Below are 23,171 nucleotides of genomic sequence, written 5' to 3'. Positions count from 1 at the left end.
ATAACCTAAACTAAGATATGATTGATAATAAAGGCTTGATGACATTTCAAAAAGGGACTCTAGCATATCACCAAGTGAAGTAGAGTGAGGACCGTCCCTTCCAACATAGGGAAGGTAGGTTTACTAAGATACTCTTGAGATTGGAGACTACAATGCATGTATCATAAAGATTGTCCAAACTATATCTTCTAGTTCTTGAACTATGTTGCCCCCATAGGAATACTTGCTAGTTGATATATGTAGTTGCTATGTTTATGTTCTTTCGGTGTAGGGTTCCATGAAATCGGAGTCAACAGTAGCTAGTGTGGTCTGTGTTAGTTAGGGTAGGATGTTCCCAAAAGGTAAAATGAACTAAAGGATTCAACTCTAACTATGATAACCTAAGGGGTCTAGCTTATTCTAGGCAGGGTTATAGGATTCACCTGAGCATTGCATTAGTTAGCCTTGAACAGAGTCTTAGGAGGATGTTCTTATGTATGAAAATGCTTATGATGCTATATGACATGTATATGATGAAATTGCACATTGTTGATACTATATGTTGGTTAGTTTCACTTATGAATATGTGTTAGTCCATATTATTAAAGTATGATGCTATGTATTCTTAAATGTTATGAAAGTGAAGTAGGATGTTAGTCATGATTCATGTTGTGTTACTTGATTGCGTAAGGTTATGGGGCTTTGCTTGGTCATTGCACTTATTGAATGGATATCGATTCATGGGTAATTTTCTTGCTTTGGCTATGTTGAAATGTACTCTTATATATGCTTGTTACTAATATGACATGATGATAGATTTACTTGAATAGGTATTCAACTATATGCTATGCATGTTGACTTGACTAGACTTGTTGTTGTTATTCTTGTAATGTACATGCCTATGACTTAATGAACACGCAATATTGGTTGTCATAGTCTTGTGAACGTTTATAAAGATTTTAAATGAAAAGTGCATACATTATGAAATGTCCCGGTCTTGGGTACTAACTCCACTTCTTCCCTTTTGCCACATTTTTTAAGGTCCGATTGTTGAAGTGCTTTGAACACGACTTGAAGAAGTCTTGGGTCTCTTATTCATCAAGGTAGGGTATGTCCTCATTTTTCTAGGGTGATGACACTATTTGTCTTATGAAGTTGTTTTGAGTTTAAGACTATTATGTTGTTTGTTTTCCATTTAGTATGAAACATTGTGTAGCCCATGTGAGGCATTCTTACTTTGATTTATGGGTTATGCAAAAGTTATTACACACTTATTGCATGGTTATGAGATTATATGACTATTGTAACTATGTTATATTTTATATACTTATGTGAAATAAAAGTAGAAGACTAAGTAATCTTTCTATACGAAGGGTCTATGTATACTATATAATTTTATAGGAAAATTTAAAACTTTTAATCAAATATACTTGGAGGTTTACATAGAATTCTACATACATACATATATAAATACATACATACATATATAAATACATGCATACATATATAAATACATATATATATATATATATTTATATATGTGAACTTCCAAGTATATTTAACTAAAAGTTTTAATTTTTCCTATAAAATTCACCTACGAATGTAATGATGTAAACTAAGATGCTTGTCTTAGTCCTCAAAGAGGATGACGATGCCGGGTACGTCTAGAGGGTAAACCCGTTCTGAAAAACATGGTATCAGAGCATGAGGTTGAATTATCTTTGAGTCAATGTCTCTCTCAACCACGTCTACGTAAGTTCATATTCATAATTGTGAAGCACGCCACACTTATGAATAAGAACTCACGTGATGCCTAGGAAACTCTCACTTTCTTGGAAGTCCAATTTCGTTCCCTTAGAGTGTTAGATCTATGTGCTTTTGCATCTAATCCTATATTTTTTCATATAGGTAAATGAACACTCAAAGGAATGCGGCATAATGACTTGAAGAAGACATTTCCAGTGCGGGAGTTCCTCCTCGTGGGGATCAAGTTCATCCTCTTGAGAAAGATGTGAATGATGACCAATCCCTGGCAAATCCTCCACCTTTGATAGATGAGAACATAAGGGTCATTCTCTTGCAAATGGACCCATCAATTACTGCTCAAGCACAAGCCGCCACTACTCAAGCTAAGCCCTGATGACCCAACCTAATTGTGAGTTTCTACCATGTACCCATCAACAAGTTGTTACCATGTTCTCCCGTCTAAGGGATTTCTCTCAGATGAATCCTCCTACTACCTAAGATTCTTCGGTTGATAAAGACCCCCAAGAGTTCATTGATAAACTCTACAAGATCCTTTATGCTATGGGTTTGTCTACTAGTGAGAAGGTCGAGTAAGTAACCTATTAACTCAAGGATGTGGCTCAAGCGTAATATGTCCAATGGAATGACAATAGGCCTTTAAGAGGTGGACCAGTGACTCGGGAAGTCTTCAAGAAAGCTTTTCTTAATTGGTTCTTTAATAGGGACAAGAGGGAAGTTAAAATGGTGGAATTCATCAAACCTTCGCCAAGGAGGTATGACTGTTTGTGAATACTCCTTTAAATTTACTAAATTATCATAATATGCCCCTTTTTTCCGATCCTAGAGATGAAATGAGTCAATTTGTGACGAGGGTGTCAGAAGATTTGAAAGAGGAGGTTCATTCGGCTATGCTACATGACAACATGAACATTTCCCGTCGTATGGTGCATGCCCAACATGTGGAGGAGGCAAGCCTAGGAGGAAGAGTAGAGATTCTAAGAAGGCAAGATCTTTTGATGGTAGTTCTTCAAAGAATAGGCTTGAGATACAAGACAAGCGTAGATTTAACAAGCGGGTTTCTAATCAAGTTCATTCCAAGTTTCCTAAGGCTAGTTTGTATAGGGTGTCTAACCCTAAGACTAAAAAGGGAAAGGGTACTATTTCACCAATCGAGAAGCGAACTTGTGGAAATTGTGGCAAGAAGCACTATGGTGATTGTCTTAAGGGGAACGTAAAATATTTTTGGTTTTGGTAAAAGTGGGCACAAGGTAAGGGATTGTCCTAATGTGAGGGGCAAAGACAAGTGTAGTGATCAAGATCAAGAAAGTTTTTCAAATAAGACTCCAAAGAAGAACTACTTCTATGCTCTCCGCTCTAGGGGGTGAGAAAGAGAATTCTCATAACGTGGTAACTGGTATGTTGAAAGTCTTCTCTACAGATGTATATGCCTTACTTTATCCTAGTTTACCTCTAGTAGCTAAATAGTTTGATATTTTTCCAAATAGTTTGCATGAACCTTTAATAGTGTTTACACCGGTGGGTGAGTCGGTTGTTGCAAAAAGGGTGCATAGAAATATTGTCCAACATGTTTCCCAATAGAGTTTGTTATGTTGAATTAGTAGAACTTGATAATTTTCATTTTGATGTCATTTTGGGTATGTATTGGTTGCGTTCTTGCCTTGCTTCTATTCATTGTAGAACGAGGGTGGTGAATTTTATCTTTTCAAATGAGCCGTTATAGAGTGAAAGAGGGGAAATTCTATTCGTAGAGGGCATAGCATCTATTGTTTGAAAGCATGCAAAATGATCTCCAAATGGTGTTTATACCATATAGTAAGAGTCCAAGATTTAAACTCTAAAATACCTCCCATTGAGTCGATCCCCATCGTAAGTGAATTTCCGGAGGTCTTTCCTAATGATATTTCCAATATTCCTTCCGAACGGGAAATTAAAATTGGTATCGATTTGTTACCGTATACAAGTCCCAATTCAATTCCTCCTTATCGGATGGCTCTGGACGAATTGAAAGAGTTGAAGGCTCAACTCAAGCACTTTCAAGACAAGCTTCATTAGACTTTGTATTTCTCTATAGTGTGCTCCAGTTCTATTTGTGAAAAAGAAGGATGGGTCCCTTAGGATGTTCATTGATAATCGCCCACTTAATAAAGTCACAATCAAGAAAAAAATCATCTCCCTCGGATTGATGACTTCTTTGATCAACTCCAAGGGGCAAGCTACTTTTCTAAGATTGACTTAAGATCGAGGAATCACCAACTTATGGTGATAGGTGAGGATATACCAAAGATGGAATTTCGGATTAGATATGGTCACTACAAGTTCTTGGTAATGTCCTTTGGTCTCACAAATGTCCCGACGATGTTTATGGGTCTTATGAATAAAGTTTTTCAATGTTACCTAGACTTATTTGTTATTGTCTTCATTGACGACATCTTGGTATATTCAAAAAATGAGGGTGATGACATGGACCATTTAAGGGTGGCATTGCAAGTGCTTAAGGAGAATCAATTATTCGCCAAGTATAGCAAATGTAAATTTTGGTTGAGGTCGGCGGATGGTTTGGATCCATTGCATCTTGTTTGACTACTTTTACCTAAGAGTGAACAAAATTTGAGTGGTCAGACGCATGTGAAAAAAATTCCAAATCTTGAAAGATATCCTTACTTCCGCTCCGCCGTTGACCTTACTGGAGACTACAAAGGGCTTTGTTATGTATTGTGACCATGCCGAGTGGGTTTTTGGTGTTTTCTTATGCAACATGAGAAGGTAATAGCCTATTTTTCTAGAAAAATTAAGGAAAATGAGAGAAATTATCCAACCCATGGCATTGAGTTAGCGGCCATGGTATTTACCTTGAAAATATGGAGGCATTACTTGTATGGCATTAATGTTGATGTGTATATCAACCACAAGATCCTCCAATATGTGTTTACTAAAAAAGAGTTGAATATCCAACAAAAAGGAGGTTAGAATTGTCGAAAAATAATGACATGAGTGTTCTCTATCACCCCGGAAATGCAATTGTGGTTTTGATTGCTCTAACTCGTATGACTATGGGTAGTGTGTCTCAAATAGATGAAGAAAAGAAATACCTAGTGAAAAATGTTCATAGATTGGCTAGATTGGGTGTGATATATGAAGATTCTCCGAATGGTGGTTTTATGGTCTATCATAACTCTGAGTCATCCTTGGTCGTTGAGGTGAAGCCCAAACGGCACCTTGATAAATCATTGATGGAGTTGAAGAAATCGATTCTTCGCAAGCTTAATGAGGCCATCTCCTTAAGGGGGGATGGTTTTTTCATGAACAAAGGAAGATTGTGTGTTTTCAAGGTAGATGGGTTGAAGAACCAGATCTATTCCATTCATTCGGGTTCGACAAAAATGTACCATGACCTTAAGGAGGTATTTTGGTGGAAAGGTTTCAAAAATGACATAGCGGAATTTGTCGCTAAGTGTCCAAAGTGACAAAAAGTGAAAGTCGAGCTTTGAAAGACGGATGGCTTGCTACAAGAAATACAAGTTACTACTATGTAGTGGGAAGACATAAATAAGAATTTTGTAGTGGGTTTAACTCGGACTAAAAGGCAATATGACTCTATATCGATAGATGTGGATATGTTGACCAAATCCGCTCAAATTATGTCCGTCAAGTCTACTTATTCGGAGGAATATTATGCAATTATCTTCATAGATTAGATTCAGTGTCACCATGATATTTCTTTATCTATCATAATTTGGTCAATCGATTCACACTGCAAAGGCAGTGTCTCGACAACCCTTAGGTCCTTCTTGTGTACCCTTTTTAGGGGTCCTTAGGAAGTCGTACCCGGGAGTATCCAACGTTAATATGTACTTTAAAGTGTTGAAGACCTTCCACATCAGTTTTACCAAAAACAATAACACGCAACATGTCCAAACGTGCTAGGCACAATCAAGACATACATGCATGTCTCATGGCTAACGTTAAAACGTCTTGGACGTTAGACCTCCAAACCTCACAAAACTCAATATACTTCTTATTAACATCATTAGAACTCATTTAAATACTTCATAAGCTCATGAAATACAATTATAAGCACGTATAAACACATGAGGCACACCCGTCGATACACACTGTCAGTCAGTGTTGTATCAAACTATAAGGCTTTTCCTCAAGGACCCTTGGTTGGTACTTGGGGAGTTGTACCCGGATATTTCAACTATGAAACAACTCAAACACCTATTATCTACCTTACCTCAAATTTTCGTACATTTCCAACTCCTAAAAGTTACTCATATATGCTAAGGCACACTAACACCCCTTTGAGCCAACTTCTTTGACGTCATGGACGTTCTTGGACGATTTTGTTCTTAAACCTCATAAATGAACTATATTCATTAAAAATGGAGTTAGAAACATCACTTATATCGCATGGCACTTATGTAAGGCTTTGCGCCCGTCAATGGGGGTGTCGTTGATGGTCACTTATACTTCATAAGGCTCAACAGAATAACTATCCAAGGCCCCATCGACTGAAGCCATAGACGTCCCGTTTATGGACCTTTTGGCCGTCGATGGTGGCCTGCAACTGCTGCCTAGCAACTATTTCATTAAAGGGGTAAATAGTAAATTCACAACACGTCCTAAACTAACTCTACAAGGTTTTTCAGTTATTTTTGGGTGTATTTAAGGAATGATCAACCCATTCCCAATTCAATTCTCTCAAATTAGACCTTCCCTCCAAAATATTCTCTCTAGAACCGACATTGAGGGTGAATCTCAAGAACATCTTGGAGCTTGGATTCGTATGGCTTCCTCATCAAGTTTTAGACGGTGTCTTATATATAAACCTATGTATATCCTTCATCTCTATGTAACCTTTCACTTGGAGAGTTAATCTCAATGTTTTCAAGGAGAAAATATGATCAAATCTCTTCTTCTTCAATCTAGTCATGAGTTCTTTCTTTAAAAGTTTATAAATGCTTAATCATTATGAATTGATGTTAATGTATTAGTTTTAACGTAAATTTCAATAAAATTTCATTATAAACCCATGTCCCTTCCCATAATCAATTTTGCCCTTACGTGGGCATTATGATCATGGCTTGTTACTGATTGAATTGTGATTCTATTAGGCTTAATTGCTTATAGCTCCTTTTTTATTATGTATATTTCTGGTGATTTGTTGATGAATTATCCAATTGGATCAGTGTATGAAGATTTGATCATGACTAGGCTAGCCTCTATGTGATCACTATAATATTGCCATTATAATGCATGGATGAGGAATTTGATTATGTTAAATTGATTGATAACCACTACCTATCATGTATATAGATTAGGAATTATATTGTAATGTATAAAATGTGGATCAAGGATTGAAAATTAGATATTATTGATGCATGTTCTCCTATATCTATAAACTGGTAATGTAGTTCTATGTATATCGACTCCATGGTAATTGGTTAATGAGTTGGTATAGGGTTAATTGTGCTTTATATACTTCCTATGATATAATATAATTATGAATTATGTGTTGGTATCCAATGTGGATTGATGCTTGAAGACTTGATCTTAAATTCCTCTCTTTTGTAATTTTATGATGCTCACTATAATCTCGATTTCTTGGCAATTGTAGTAGGATTTATTTTAATCCATGTTATCATTAACTACTGCCTTCAATGTGTATTATTGATTAATTGCGAGTATTAATAATTCATAAACAAAGTGAGAAAGAATTGCTAAGAGATTAATTTCCCTTCACATTCTATAACTTGATAATGTAGTGGACTTATTATGATCTCAATCTTGTTATGATTAATGTATAATTTAGAATTGATCATCATGTAATTATCTAATGCCAATGCTTGACACTAATGATGAAATATGATTGATTCTCAATGCAATTGAATTTTGTTAAAGATCTATGTCCTTCTACTTTATAGTATGTTGGTGATGTATTGTACTAGTTGTAGCATGGTCTTGTAGTGGCTTATCCATGTTTTGTTTTATGACTAAATAATATTTAGGTATTGCCTTATACATGAATTTTTGGTGAAAAAATATTAATGGTCAATGATGACCAAGGGCTAAAGGATTAGTAACAATAAAATCTCTACTTCTCCACTTCTTTATAGTATTGTCGATGGAGCCTTGGATGGAATTTTATGGTATGGTCCAGTTATGGTAGAGGTGTTTATTTTATTGTCATAATATATGTGTTTACCATGTCCTTGAAGGAAAATTGATTAATATATGAATGTGTGGTTTTGATGATCACCTTATGTGTAACTTGTACCTAGTATTCTACTCTAGTTGTGAATCTATGTTACATTAATATTTTTATGAGAATGAGAATGGTTTTGTGAGGGTTCGTATAGGTTCTTCTATTAATTGAATAATAAGGAATGATGACCTCTACCTATGTACGCCTATGTGAATGCATGAATAGCAAAAGTTAGGAGTCTTAGCTGTATTAGGAAGCTTGTCTTGTCTCCTATGCTATTGTGTGTTGTGTGGTCTATGCTAGATAGTGTAATGTGTTCTTAAGAGTGTGGATGACTCAATGTGTTTTTGATAGACATTATGTGATCATATTGACCAATATAGACACACCCTCACTCTACATGCATGCTTACAAGTAGTGTAGGATCATAGTGTCTAATGAAAGGTTGTTCTCATAGTCACGAGTGTCTACTACTATACATGTTAAGCTTATGTTATGAAATGTGTTTCCTTTACTAGGATGACTTTATAGGTGTACTATTATGGGAAAGGGTATGGAAATTTTTCTATGCATTGCACATGTGTACCTTGAAAGAATAGCTCCTAGGTTTGGTCTCTTATGTACATGGATATGAATAGATGAGTATGTTATGAACATGTATTATATTCTACAATGTGATATATGTGTTATGATAAAGTATGATTATACCTAGTGTTTAATTGTGTTTATATGAAAGCATCGCGTATATAGTTACACTTTTACACTTATGCATGAATAAAGTAAAGTATGAACGTGTGTGGTCTAAAGGTGTTATGTGAATGGTTTGCTCGCATGTAGGAACACACAAATGTATGATGATCGAGTCAATATAGGGGCTCTTCAAAGGTGTGCTCAAGATTATCCTAAACTAGATACATGCTTTTATATGCTATGTCCATGTGAAGGTTTTTTTCAAATGATATAGGTTGATGAAAGGCTTCTCATGTATAACCTATTAGATAATCATATGGGGAGTGAATCTACTAAAGCCTATGTTTTATAAAGTAATGTAATTAAAGGCATTTAATAAAGGAAACTTAGCTAAGCACCGAGTGAACTTGAAGATGACGGGTGTCCCTTCCCATTGTAGGATGGTAGATCACCATAGACCTCATGGTGTTTGAGTGATGTTTCCATAATGTCCCCAACTTCCATAACTATGTTTCCCTACATTATCTAGGAAGTGATATCACCTAATATGCTAGAATGATACTCATACCTTACCTTAGAAACTAAGACACGTTCTCTAGGTGTTAGGGGATGGCCCAAATTCGATGTTTTTCTCACATGGTCTTTTTTTCGGTTAAGACTATAATTTCCCTAAAGTAAAATGGATAATGTAAGTAAAGTAAGGACTTTATCTAGGATAAATAAAGGGTAGTTATTTAGTGTAGGTAAAGTTATGGGACATCACCTATGCATTGCAGAAGTGACTTTTGAGGGAAGTCCTAGGAAAGTTTTCTAATATGAATGTGTCTATGTATGTATTCCTTAAGAATTACTTTGTAATAATTTTCTACTCACTGTGATGAAGTGAATGGTATGAGTTCTAATGTATCTATGTGATATGGTCTTGTCCTTATATGAACTATGGTAGTCTTAATGACTATATGATGAATGTTTTGTTGACTTAAATTAATTTGTCTTCACTTACTTGTTGATGTATGAGTTGGATATAAAGGCTTGTGGTCTCATGATAGGTCTACTAAGTATGTGTGAGCTTATGGGGCTTCACATGTACATTGACGTTGTAGATCTAGATTGATATTATGAGTAAGGATTCGTAAGTTTCTATGTGAAGCAAAAGAAGCATATATGTATAATGACAAGAGCTTACTTTAATATTCCTATGTCTTGGCCTAAGTGTGTCTTTTATGTATATTACTTTTATGATGGTATGTGTTGGCTTATATAAGTGGTATGAATAATTCCTTGTCTCCTTAAGATGATGCGTTCCACCAATTATAACTAGAGGGTTACTTGGGAGGTTAATAGTTTAAAGAAGGAGTTCACTGTTAAGAAGAAAATGCTCACTGTAAAGTAGAACCAGCTCAGTGTAAAGTAACCTCAAATATGGCTTAAATATTGTAAGTGATTTTATATGATGTTTGAACTTTGACTATGTCTATATAAAGTATGTGAATGATATAAATGCTATTGTACTAGAATGTTGTGAAGATTTATTTAAAAAGGCATGAAGTATTATTTCAAAAAAATGTCTCTTTGAAAGGCATGTTTTGCGTGGTTGCCATACATAGTGAATTCGTGGACTAACTCCATCCTTCTATACTTTTTATACAAATTTAAGGTTATGGATACTTAAAAGTATGTCTTTATAATTGAGGATATCGATATGTGATTCACAAGCTCGAGGAAAGGAATCCTTAATTCTAAGGATGTCCTAATGACTACTTTATTGTAAACTTATTTATGAGTATATTTATGTATTATGTTATTAGAGCTGTGCCCCTAAGTACTCTGATGATGTTGAGTCTAGGATGTCTAAAATAGACTAGAGTCTTTAACTAAGTATGATGATACCTTATATTTATATGACGTAATGTTCTAGCATATGATGTGCTAAGTAAGTTTTAAATTTTATGCTAAATTTACCTATAATAATGTGATAAATAATAACTATGGGCTTGTATAAGACCTCCGCGAGGCCAAGTACGCCATGTTACTTCCCGATGGTGCTCCCCAGATGTGACAAATATCATATTGGGTTGACTTTTGATATTCCATATCTGTTCATGTTATGGTTATTTGAAATTGTACATGGTTTTGACTAATTTGTTCCTTATTATCATGCAAAGATGATTTTTATGCATAGGAACCATACTTAGTACATGTGGATTGTACGAACACATATATCTTACCTTTTTTCCAAATATTGTAGATATTGGGTATATTGTCTAAACGAGAAGTCTATGTAAGCTTCAATAATCGAGGAGTCTATATAAACTCCATATATTATATATGAGATGTGTAAGTATACTTCAGTATGTAAAAGTTTTTAATTATTCTGCATTTTTTACCTATGATATGTTATGATGAATGTAAGGGCTAGTCCAAGTCCTTTTATAGGAAGAAGACACAATTACCTCTATAGGGTGCTCCTTTTTCCTCAAAAACATAGTCTCAATGCATGAGTTTGAATAATCTTAGGATTGATGTCTCACTAAACAACGTAGAGTAGAGTCTTATTTTTGATTATGAAGCGTGCCACACTTATGAACAAGCACCTATTGTATAGTTAGAAAAGTTTCACCTTCTGGTATTGTCAAAGTCGTGCCTCTAGAGTCTTAACTCCATGTATCTATTCATCTATTAGTCTTCTTTTGCATATAGGCAATGAATACAAGGAGGAACAATACTCAAAGGGTCGAAGAGGATAATGTGAATCAGGCAGTTCCCCCTCTGTCTCCTCAAAACCCTCAAGTTTCTATTGAAGAAAGGGATATGTCTAATGTCGATATAAGGTAGGCCATTAATAGCTTCACTAAAGTATTTTCTTCTTAAGTTGCTAGGGATGCTAAGGTAGAAGTAAACCACAATGGTAGCGTCACCATTTCTAACATAAGGGATATCACAAGGATGAATCCCCTTACATTCTTTGGCTCCAATGTGAAGAAGACCCACAAGGCTTTATTAATGAGGTACTAAAGGTTCTTGATACCATGGGTGTGACTTATCAAGAGAAGGCGGAACTAACCACCTATCAACTCAAACATGTATCTCAAGTTTGGTATGAACAATGGAAGGATGAAAGGCTGGTGACGGAAGGTCAGATTACTTGGGGAGATTTCAAGATGACTTTCCTTGATAGGTAATTTACCTTGGAACCAAGGTAGAGGAAAATTCTAGAATTCATCAACCTTCTCTACAGGGGAATGAGTGTGAATGATTATAGCCTCAAGTTCAAACAATTATCCATGTATTCCCCTACTATAATAGATGAAAAATCACTTAGGTGAATTTATAGACTAACATGTTTGTCATGAGGTTCTAAGGTACGAAGATGGCTTATAATAGGGTATTGATTCACTGTCTCAATTTTTAGGTGCATTTGAAGTTAAACGTCAAGGGATGACCAAGATGTTCGATGACTAGACACCTATGTGCTTCATGTCTGGTTATGTTCCTATATATGTGTTTCATGAGTTAATGTTGTCCTTATATGAGTTAGTATAGTGTTTATAGGAAGCATGTAAAGAATCATGATGTTTAGAGGTCAAAATTCCAAGAATGTCTATGATCTTCGAAAGGTTTGTCTTGAAATGACCTTGTGTGTCTTGGCATGTTACGTCGTGTTTTTTACATGTTCGTATTGGATGAAATTGATATAGGAGGTTATAAACTTGTATATAAATATTATGGTTGGAAAAATCCAAGAAAAAATCCTGAATGTGAATCCAAGTATCCTTGAGGAAGGACCATTAATTTGAGCCGAAGGATGTTAAGACCAGCCCAATCGACAAAGGCAAACAACAGATCGTTGGCCAGTAAACACCCTGTCGATGGGAGTCTATGGTCAATACTTGGACTAGGGATCTCAATATCCCAATGACCAGGCTCTTAAGCAAATGAGTCCAGATAGTATGGTTTGTTTTTGGACAAATGATCCATCGATGGCCAGTCAACGGTGAGGTTTGTTCCTGCGCAACATCACTATAAGTTTCAAGGATAAATTTTTCAATTCACCCAAAGTCCAAATAAGAGTTTGGGAGGTTACATAGGGGTATTTTTGGTATTTTAAGTTTATTTATAACTCCTAAATAAATATATTAATTCATTCTTCCAAATCAAAACCCCCAAATCTCTATGAAATTCTCTAGAACTCCGTTGAAGCCAAAACTAAAGAAAGAGCTTGGATTGGATATTTGGGTGGTGATTCTTCAAAAAATTAGTAGATTAACATTATTGAGGTATGATTTTTATCTTTGAAACTCAATTCATCAAGGAGGCAAAAATTCAAAGAGCTTTTCAAAGTTTTCTAAAGATAAACATGTCCAATTTTATGATCTATCCATGGGTTCTTGTATTAATAGTTTTCAATCATTGTATATTGATTGAATTGTTGTTAATTAGATGATTTAAACTCAATTAACCTACGAACCTATAACAGTCCGGAAATGCCATAACTTAGACTACAACTTAGTCTATTGAATAATTTTTAATATGATATTTCCAGACCTATATTAATGTAATAAACTCATTTATAATATGTTAGATAAAAACGATAGAGAAAGACCTTGACATTAGGAAACCAAGTAATTCAAACTAGTAGACGTCCCTATGTTTGGTGAATGTTTCAAAGTGTCAAATAAAGTCCAAAACTTGAAAAAATACTATTGATAGGTATAGTGTGGTAGAAAGGGTCCAAACATTTGGTAACCACACCCCAAGGACCAAACGAAGGGTCCTTGTGGAGGACCCCAACATGGATAGGCAGGCTGCCGAAACAGCCTGTGCGAGCAAGATTAGAGAAGGTGCGCGACGCACAACCTTCACAAGGTAGTCTTCCTCAAGAATTGAGAGGCAGCCTCGCGACATAAGGCTGACATGAACCTCAATGCCTCGACCGAAAATTCAGAAAAATAATTAGAATAGGCCCCGCAATGCACAACCACTTCCCAGATTTGTTAAAGTCATATTTTTGGTAATTTAACGTCATAAAAAGACCAATTTAATGGGTATTTTATAGGACTACTATATATGGATAATAGGTCAGTTTTAGATCACTTTTTACACCCTAAAACCAGATTCAAACGGATATTCTTATCTCTCTCTAGAAAAGTTTTCTTTTTCCGAACTCTATTTAAAAACAAGAAGAGCTTAAGGAGGGAGAGAAATACTCCAAGGTTATTATAAAATTACATGAATTATTTTTCTATAAGGTATTGGTTTTTCACTCTTGGGATTCCTTTCCCAAAGAGGTCCTTTCAAGATGGTTTTTGAGAATTCAAACTCCTAGGATTTTTAGTCTAAAAATGAGTTTCCTTCGAAACTCTAGATTTATGATAATTGATGAAAAAAATGGTTTTATATGGTTGATTAAGTGTATATTATGGAGTGTTTGACTTGTAATTTTAGATTTTCGTGTGATGTAATTTCCTTATCAAATTATGGTTTTGATTGAGTTATTTCCACTACTTAATAAAATATGATTGTTGGTATTGGGAGTATGATGTGATGAACTACCATTTTCCCTTATCCTATATTATGAATTTATCTTGTATATGACTTTAAAATTAGTATTGATTATGCTATTGAGTATTTCACTATGTTGTTGGATAGTTGTTTTCTAATGAATATAAGTTCTTGAATAAGGATCTTCGAAGAAAGAGGTAAGTATTCTAAAGTCTTCATTATTTTATGATGTTTATGTTAGACAATGATGTTACAATGCTAAATGAAGTTTGTATGATGATGCTATGCGTATATGTTGGGCACTGGATATTCTATATTATGATAAGAGTACAATAATGCAAGTTTATAATATTCTCTTGTATTCTTTACACAAGATGATTTATGATATGTTCATCTCACAAATGAAGAGTTACGATGAAAGGAAATACAGGTCTAATCATAAATAACTCATGATCATGTTTATACAAGGAGTTAATCTCCAATAATTTATGATAAGATTTATTAATAAAGGATGAATTAAAGGTTTATCGAAAAGGGACTTTAGATTTGCACCAATGGACTAGATATAGGAGGTGTCTCTTCTCTATTTGGAAGGCAGGTCACAATAACTCCCATGAGATAGAGTCTTTTATGTAATGTGGGAATATGGGCCCCTAATATATCTCCTAGTTCTTGAACTATGTTGAAACCACATGATATTATCTAGTGGATTCACCTAAAAAGCTATGTCATGTTTGGTTCTAATTTGTGTGGTCGTCCACCTTCTTTCGGTGTGGGGTTTTATGAGACTGGATTCCATGTTTAAGTAAGATGGTCGATGTCGGTTAAGGCTATTGTTCCCTCAAGTAAAATGAAAGACAATTAAATGGACATTGACTAGGGTGACTTGAAATGTATATTTAGTATAGGTATGGGTATGGGACTATAACTAGACATTGCACAACTTGAGTCTATGGGAAGTCCTAGGATTTTGTCTTTACGTAATATGATGACATGAAAGGTATAATGTTTGTGATACATGATGTTAATCTTATATGATGTTGGTTACTTTGATGAACATGTTATTGGTCGATTTTGCTATATCAGGTGATGACCACTTATGTTAACAGTTATATGAAGCAAAAATTTACTTGTGGTCTCCCATCTTATCTACTTGGTTGTGTGGGGTTATATGTTAAATGACTCTATGAAAATATGTCTTTGATTATATCATTCTTTATATTGATGGAATCGTTAACTTGTATATGTTCTAAGGTATGTGCATTGAGACATTTATATGACTTAGCATGCCAAAGATATGATAAATGACCCTTTTTCATGCATGTCCTTAAATGTTATGTTCATTTACCCATGCCTAGTATATTTGGCGTACTAAACCCATTACATTATATTACTACAAAGATAGAGTCTGGCCATTGAAGATTAAGAGGTCGATTAAAGAAGCTAGGAACTCTTTCTCCAAGTGTTTGTAGGCCTCATTTTCGGGGATGCTAGCTTTTCGTTATTCTAGCTTGCGAAGATTTTAGTAGATTTTAATATTACTCGTATTTCCATTTATGTACTTTGGATTCTTTTGTATTAATGCTTATATGGAGTATTTTCTATTTATTGGCTAAGTACAAATTCATACTTTTTAGATGGTTTTTATATGAGACAACTTTTAGAATATCGCTACATATGTTTTCATGATTTTTATATATGAAGTCTATTTATTCTTCACATAGTATTAAAAGTTTGAAATTTTCCTACATTTTAACTTATGGCGTATTATGACGAATGCTAAGGGTTTGTTTGAGTCCTCTGAGAGGACGACGATGGCATTCGCATTTGGGGTGTACTTTAATCATGTGAAAAACTTTATATCAGAGCATGAGGTTAAATATCTTTAGTTTCAATATATATTAAACAACTATATATAGTATCTTGTTTGTAGTTGTGAAGCGCGCCACAATTATTGATGAGAGGCTATGTGATGAATATGAAACTACTCTTTTGTTGATAATCCTATGTCGTGCCTCTAGAGTTTTGAGACTATGTGTCTTTTAGCATCTATTCCATTTCTGGTGGTTATGATAGATGAACACAAGAAGGACAACCGCAAGAATAGTAGTAGATGAGATTGAGAATGTAGGAGAAACTATGCAAGGCAATCAAGTTCCTCCTCAAGTGCAAGCTGCTGCAAATGAGTAAGTTCCAGTCAGTCTCTGTCCATGACGGATGGTGAGGTCGGGGACGCCTTGTTCCAAATGGCCCAAGCCATCAGAACTCAAGCTCGAGCCATTACGACACAAGGTAATAGAGAGGTTGTTCCTCGAAAGAATCAACATGCTATTACTATGGCTAGCTGTCTCAAGGATTACACGAGGGTGAATCCTGCTATTTTCCTTGGCTCAAAAGTTCATGATGACCCTCAAGATTTTGTTGATGAGGTCTAATAATTCTGGTTTGATATGGGGGTGAGTACCACCTAGAAAGTTGTGCTTAATTCATATCACCTAAAGGATGTTGCTGAGACATGGTACAGCCAGTTGAAAGATAATAGGGCTTTAGGATGTGGTCCGATGACTTTGTAGATCTTCAAAAAGGCCTTTCTTGAAATATTATTATTCCCAAGGAGAAAAGAAAAGCTAAGGTAGAGGATTTCATTAACCTTTGTGGTTGCAAAGAGAGTCTATAAAAAATTTCCTGTAACGCTGCCCAATAAAGTTACTCTTGTTTATTTGGTAGAACTTGACATAATTGATATTTAAATAATTTAGGGTATGGTTGGCTTCGTAATTTTCTTTGCTTCCATATCTTGTAAAACAAGGGTAGTGAAGTTCCAATTCAAAAATGAACCCATTTTAGAGTGGAAAGGGGGAAACTCTACGCCAACGGGTCAAATCATTCTTTCTTGAAGGCTTGTAGGATGAAAGCCAAGGGTTTTCTATATCACGTAGTGAGGTTTAATAACCTAGAATGTGAAACTCCTTCTATTGAGTAAGTCTCAGCAATAAGGAAATTCCCTGAGGTTTTTCCTAATGACCTTCCAAGAGTCCCCCCCCCCCCCCCCCCGAACGGGAAATTGACTTTGGTATTAATTTATTACAAGATACGAATCCAATTTAAATTCCTCCTTATAGGATGTATCTGGTTGAATTAAAAGAACTGAATCTCCAACTCAAAGATTTACTAGATTAGGGTTTTATTCAGCATAGTATTTCTCCATGGGATTCTCTGGTCTTGTTTGTTAAGAAGAAGGATGAGTCTATTAGAATGTGCATTGATTATCGCCAACTTAATAAGGTCACCATAAAGAACAAATATCCTCTCCCTCGGATTGATAATCTATTTGATCAACTTCAAGGTGCTAGCTATTTTTCCAAGATTGACTTAAGGTCATGATATCACCAACTTTGGGTGAGAGGTGAAGATGTTCCCAAAATATCTTACCGAACTAGTTATGGTCACTATGAATTTCTTATGTATTTTAGGTTAACAAATGTCCCGAAAGTGTTTATGGACCTAATGAATAGAGTTTTCTGAGATTACCTTGACTCATTTGTTATTGTTTTCATTGATGATATTTTGATATAATTGAAGAATAAATTGAGCATGAGGGTTACTTGAGTTTGGCCTCACAAGTCCTCAAAGAACACAAACATTGTGCCAAATTTAGTAAGTGTGAATTTTTGTTGAGGGGGGTTGCTTTTCTAGGACATATTATCTCCATTGAGGGTGTAGAGGTTGATTAGAAGAGGACAGATGCAGTAAAAAATTTGCCTAGACCTTTTACTCGTACTAGCATAAGAAGTTTCTCGGGTCTAGCTGGGTAGTATAGAAGGTTTGTTGATGGATTTTCGTCCATTGCTTCTCCTTTTACATCCTCGACACAAAAGAAGACGAATTTTGAGGTGTTGGAAACTTGTGAAAAAGGATTTCAAGATTTGAAAGGTAATCTTACATTCTCTCTGATGTTGACCTTACCGGAGAGTAATGAATGTTTTTTAGTAGATTGTGATGCTTCTCGAGAGGTCTTGGGATGTGTTTTCATGGAACATGGCAGGGTGATTTCTTATGCTTCTAGGAAACTCAAAGTTCATGAAAAGAACTATCCGATTCATGACTTTAAGTTAGCAGCTGTTGTTTTTGCCTTAAAAATATTGAGACATTACTTTTATAGAGTGCATGTTGATGTGTTTACTGACCATAAAAGTCTTCAATATGTGTTTACAAAAAATGAGTGATATATATGACAAAGAAGAGTGTTGGTATTGTTGAGGGATTACAACATGAGTGTCCTGTACCAACCTGGAAATGCCAATGTTGTGGCAGATAATTTCAGTCCTCTCACAATGGTTAGTGTGTCTCATGTGGAAGAAGAGAAGAAAGAACTTGTGAAACATACTCATAGGTTGGCTCGTTTAGATCTGCGGTTACAAGATTCTCCAAATGGTGATTTTATGGTATGCACTAACTCTGACCCATCATTAGTGGTTGAGGTGAAGTCTAAGCAACACCTTGATCCTCTATTGATTGAGTTGAAGGAAGAGGTACTTATTAAGCTTAATGAGTCATTGTCCTGGGGGATTGTATTCTTATGTACCAAGGGAGATTATGTGTACCAGATGTTGCGGAATGTAGAAATCAAATTCTAGAAGATGCCGATGATTCTTGATATTCTATACATCTGTGTAGCACAAAGAAGTATCATGACCTTATAAAGGTTTATTGGTGGGATGGTTTAAAAGGGACATAACAGGGTTTGTCCCCAAGTTCCAAACTGCCAACAAGTTAAAGACGAGCATCTAAAATCGAGAGGTTTAACCCTAATTATGGATGTCCATACTTGGAAATGGGAAACTTTTATGACCCAAGAGTATAATCTAGAAATTATTGTATCATCTAATCTTAAGAGGGTGTCATCGACCTCTTTGAGGTCTGAGGAAAGCCCTTAGACATCATTAATTTCATAACCGTAACAATAGTGGAAAATTAAAAACTTTTATAGCACATCATATGGTAGAACATTACCTCATATATAAATAAAAACTTTGTATTACATAGTTATACTCTTATTTCTTTTTGACATCTTAAAACACAACTCAATAATATAATAGGGATACGACACTTAACAACATAAAATATAAGTCTAAGCTATTACATCAACTTAAAGAAATATCTTGAAACATAGACAATCCTTGAATCATAAGGGTCCCTTAACTTGAACTTGGGAAATCTATCCAAGCTCTTTACTTAGGAGACATCCTCTAGCCATCACTACCTACACTTTGTGTAAAAATATAAAGAAGATTGGTATTAGTACAAGAATACACTAAGTATGGAAACCATGCAAAAACATGCATTTAGAGAGGACATTTCATTTTAAATCATGCAACATGTCTTTTTAGTAAACATCATGAACATAGGCATATATAAACTCAATATAGGTCACGTAAATCATATAGACATGGACAATACTCATAATAGCACAAAACTCCATTTATCATACTTATAAGCATATTGAATACACATCATTAACTACCTCTCTTTTATTTCACTTTTTTCATAAGTAATCCTCAAGTGTACCAAGTGGAATGTATCACCTTGAGGACACCTTACAATAGTGTTTGATAATATGCTTCATACACACAACCATATATTTTCACAAGTCATAATTACATCAAAGACATCAACTTTACACAAGGACCATCAGCAAAGACAACTCCTAAGTCACACTATTGCAATGTTTAGGTAACATCCCGTAATTCTACTTTCACTAACTGTACCTATGATTTCACCCTAGACTAGGCATAACATAATCAACAAGTCATAACATATTCAACAATTCATAACATATTCATTTACAACAAGCATTAAGGACATATATGACATATCGTCATATAAGGACTCTTTTCTTTATTACAACCTTAGTCATAAATAATTTAGTTCATATCATAGGTAAACAACCATCATAACCCGTTCACAAGCTTACTTGATAAATGTACACATGACGTCCCATACCCCTACATATACTAAGTAAATTCATTTAGAAGCCACAAGTATAATTCACATGCATCGTAATATTTCATGTCTTAACATAACAAGGTCACTTCACATGCACTCATATATTTCATACATAACATACACCTTTAAATTATAAGGGTCTCCATTCCTATCGTTTCTTGAAGTCATCTAGTGCAATGTATAGGTAGGGTCCATAGTCCTCTCATACCAAGTACATTTCTCAAGGAAATTGAATTAGAGTTCATATTATTATCTTCATTAATTGTTAACCTTTTAAAGATATATCAATAACTGACATAGACATACCTATTCTAGGTGAAAACCACAAGCTATGACGTAGAGATTGTTCTATCCGACACCGAAAAGAGAGGGTTAACACTTGCCGAAGGTGCAACTATTTGTACATACCTATTCTAGGTGAAAATCATAACCTATAACCTACAGGGGCACATAGTTATGGAACATGGAGATTGATTCTAGAAACCTTGACTTACTAGCGTGGAGGTTTCCATCTCATGAGACAACATCTACATTGGAAATCGTACTTACTAAACGTGAAGATTCTATTTGTGGGAAGTTGTACTTACTAATGTAAAGATCCCACTCTCTTTTGTAATGTTCACTCGGTTCTAGACTCTAACTCAATTTTTAATATAATTAAGCTTTTCATACTCTAATTCAAAAAGAAGGCTTTAGGAGCTTGCTCCTTAATACAACAAATAGCTCAAAAGATTCTAAGATAAGCATGTCCTTTCATCATAGACCCTAATTAATACGAGAATGTCCTTTCACATGTTCTTACAATCATACATCATGTGTATGTGCATAGAATGTGAGATCTAAATTCACATAAAATCCTCTAGTCACACATGCTCATAACTTCATTAATCATATACTTACATACGTAGAAATAGGTAATGTTGCATAGGAGAACTATCCTTTCCTTAATCATAACAAATCTATCCTATTTATAGTCATGCATGAAGTGTGTGTGTGTACATTGGTCAACAAGATCACATAATAGCTATCACATAGAACTGAGAAAGCCACCCTCTAAAGATCACAACACATTTACAACATTTCCTCAAGTCTCAAGTCATACAAACATATCGAGTATTTAAGACTATAGACTAAACGCACTCATTTTACATCATAGGAGGCAAGTACATATTCAATAATAGAATAAAAGACTCCTAGCATACTTTGATCAGACATTTATATCGGGTTCATATGGATAGGGTTCATGCTATAAGGATATTCTTCATTATTATCCCTATAGACCACACCTAACCCTAATATAATCATCACACACACACACACACATACACACAAACACACACACACACACAAACACACACAGACACACATATATATATATATATGTATATATATATATATATATATATATATATATATATATATATATAACATCATCTCCACACCTAGGTCATGCAACTAGTTTGAGTCTATTCATATACTTCACATTACATTAATTCAATTGGAACATGATATTGGAACCAAGGCTACATACTTTAAATCCTAACATAGAAATCATCATATCAATACATGAAACTAATGCCTTCAAGTCCACGATCAGAACAAAAAAATATGTACAAGAATGTTAACAACACCACAATAAGTGAACCATACCAATCAACACAATTCAATGTAAATTCTAGGCTAATTGGAAGAAGCAGGTCAACTTACCAAATCTCCAAGCTAATGATCATCTTTGATCATTCCTCCACAATGCATATTATAATTATATAGAATGAAATGTCAATAATCAATTCAATACTATCTAATCACAACTCTATAAACATGAAATCAAGATCACAAGACCCACATTATCGGCCAATTTGAGAAATTAGGAAGATATGTGTTTTTCATGAAATTTTATATAAGTTCATAATAAAATCATTATATAAACATATATAAATCATTAGAATGTTTATGAAATCAATTTGAGATAAGCCTATGGATAGATTGAAAGATATGATTTTTAACTTAGAATTTATGTTTCGAAAACCTTTGAAAGGACTCCATAGATGAATCGTTATCTATGGTTGAAGTATAAAAATACCTTATACAGTAGAAATACAAAAAAATATTTGAGAAGAAATCTCCAAGAATCCACCTCCATAACTCGTTCTTGAGTTTGGTCTTCAATGGAGGTTCTGGAGTTTTTTTGGATAGAAGAGAAATGTGCGAACTTAATTTCTTAATGGATGTTGAGGTTTTGTCTTGGTAAAGGGTTTAAAAATGTACTAAAAACAATAAATAAAATTTCTCCTAAGTTACCAAAAAAATCCCATGTGAATTGGGACTCTTAGACATGTAAATATTGACTAAAAAATGACGCAACCGGATCTAGGAGTGAGCTGCGCGTCTCGGGAAGCCTCCCAATTCCTCCCCAAATAACATATGGGACATTTAGGTGTGATCTAGGCACATGTCGCACAAGACAAGTCCAAATCTTGGCCTGCTCGCTGCGTTGGGTTGTCTTTTTTCCAATGTTTAGGTCTTCCTTGGGGGTCCATCGTGTGATCCACGGGGAGTACCTAATGTTTTTGACCCTTAAAATGTCTGTTAAGGTACTATGGTAAAATAAAATGATTCTCAACTCGAAACAACACATAAAAACAAAGCAAACATACATTGAATCGCCAGCATGTCTAAAGACCAACTTCTAAACGTCTTGAACGTTTGAACTCCAAAGGACTTCAAATAAATTATACAAGATATAAAAACATTATTAACATGTTATTAACCTTTTTAGGCTTGTGTCAGGATCTAGATACCTTATCTCATTTTGAAGGTGTAACAGAAGCCATTAATATTGACTTTGTTGTTCAGTTGCCTCGAATCAAGAAGCAAAATGATTTTATATGGGTTATTATGGATAGGTTGAATAAATATATCACTTTATTCCTTTAATGTCTATTTATGCTGTAAAAGATTATGCAAGAATCTACATTAATGAGATTGTGAGTTTTCATGGGATTCCTTTGACTATCATTTC

The 23,171-nt window shown here is 34.7% G+C and overlaps 1 protein-coding gene across 1 annotated transcript; it reads left to right on the top strand.

Annotated features, from left to right (window-relative positions):
• Window positions 1–4,733: 4,733 nt before the first annotated feature.
• On the top strand, window positions 4,734–16,333 carry LOC138339439 (uncharacterized). Its single transcript, XM_069291036.1, has 2 exons — window positions 4,734–5,147; window positions 16,220–16,333. Exons 1-2 carry the CDS (start codon window positions 4,734–4,736, stop codon window positions 16,331–16,333), a joined length of 528 nt encoding a protein of 175 aa, XP_069147137.1.
• The last annotated feature ends 6,838 nt before the right edge of the window (window positions 16,334–23,171 follow it).

Source organism: Solanum lycopersicum, chromosome 11 (genome assembly GCF_036512215.1).
Source record: "Solanum lycopersicum chromosome 11, SLM_r2.1".
Taxonomy (NCBI): domain Eukaryota; kingdom Viridiplantae; phylum Streptophyta; class Magnoliopsida; order Solanales; family Solanaceae; genus Solanum; species Solanum lycopersicum.
Note: the sequence above shows the minus strand (reverse complement) of the source record. Positions and strands in the feature narration are given on the sequence as shown.

Coding starts and splice junctions, on each gene's coding strand:
- LOC138339439 (XM_069291036.1), top strand. CDS start 4,734: ATGAGTGTTCTCTATCACCCCGGAAATGCAATTGTGGTTTTGATTGCT. Junction 5,148..16,219: donor TGTACCATGACCTTAAGGAG/GTATTTTGGTGG, acceptor TGGTTATGATAG/ATGAACACAAGAAGGACAAC.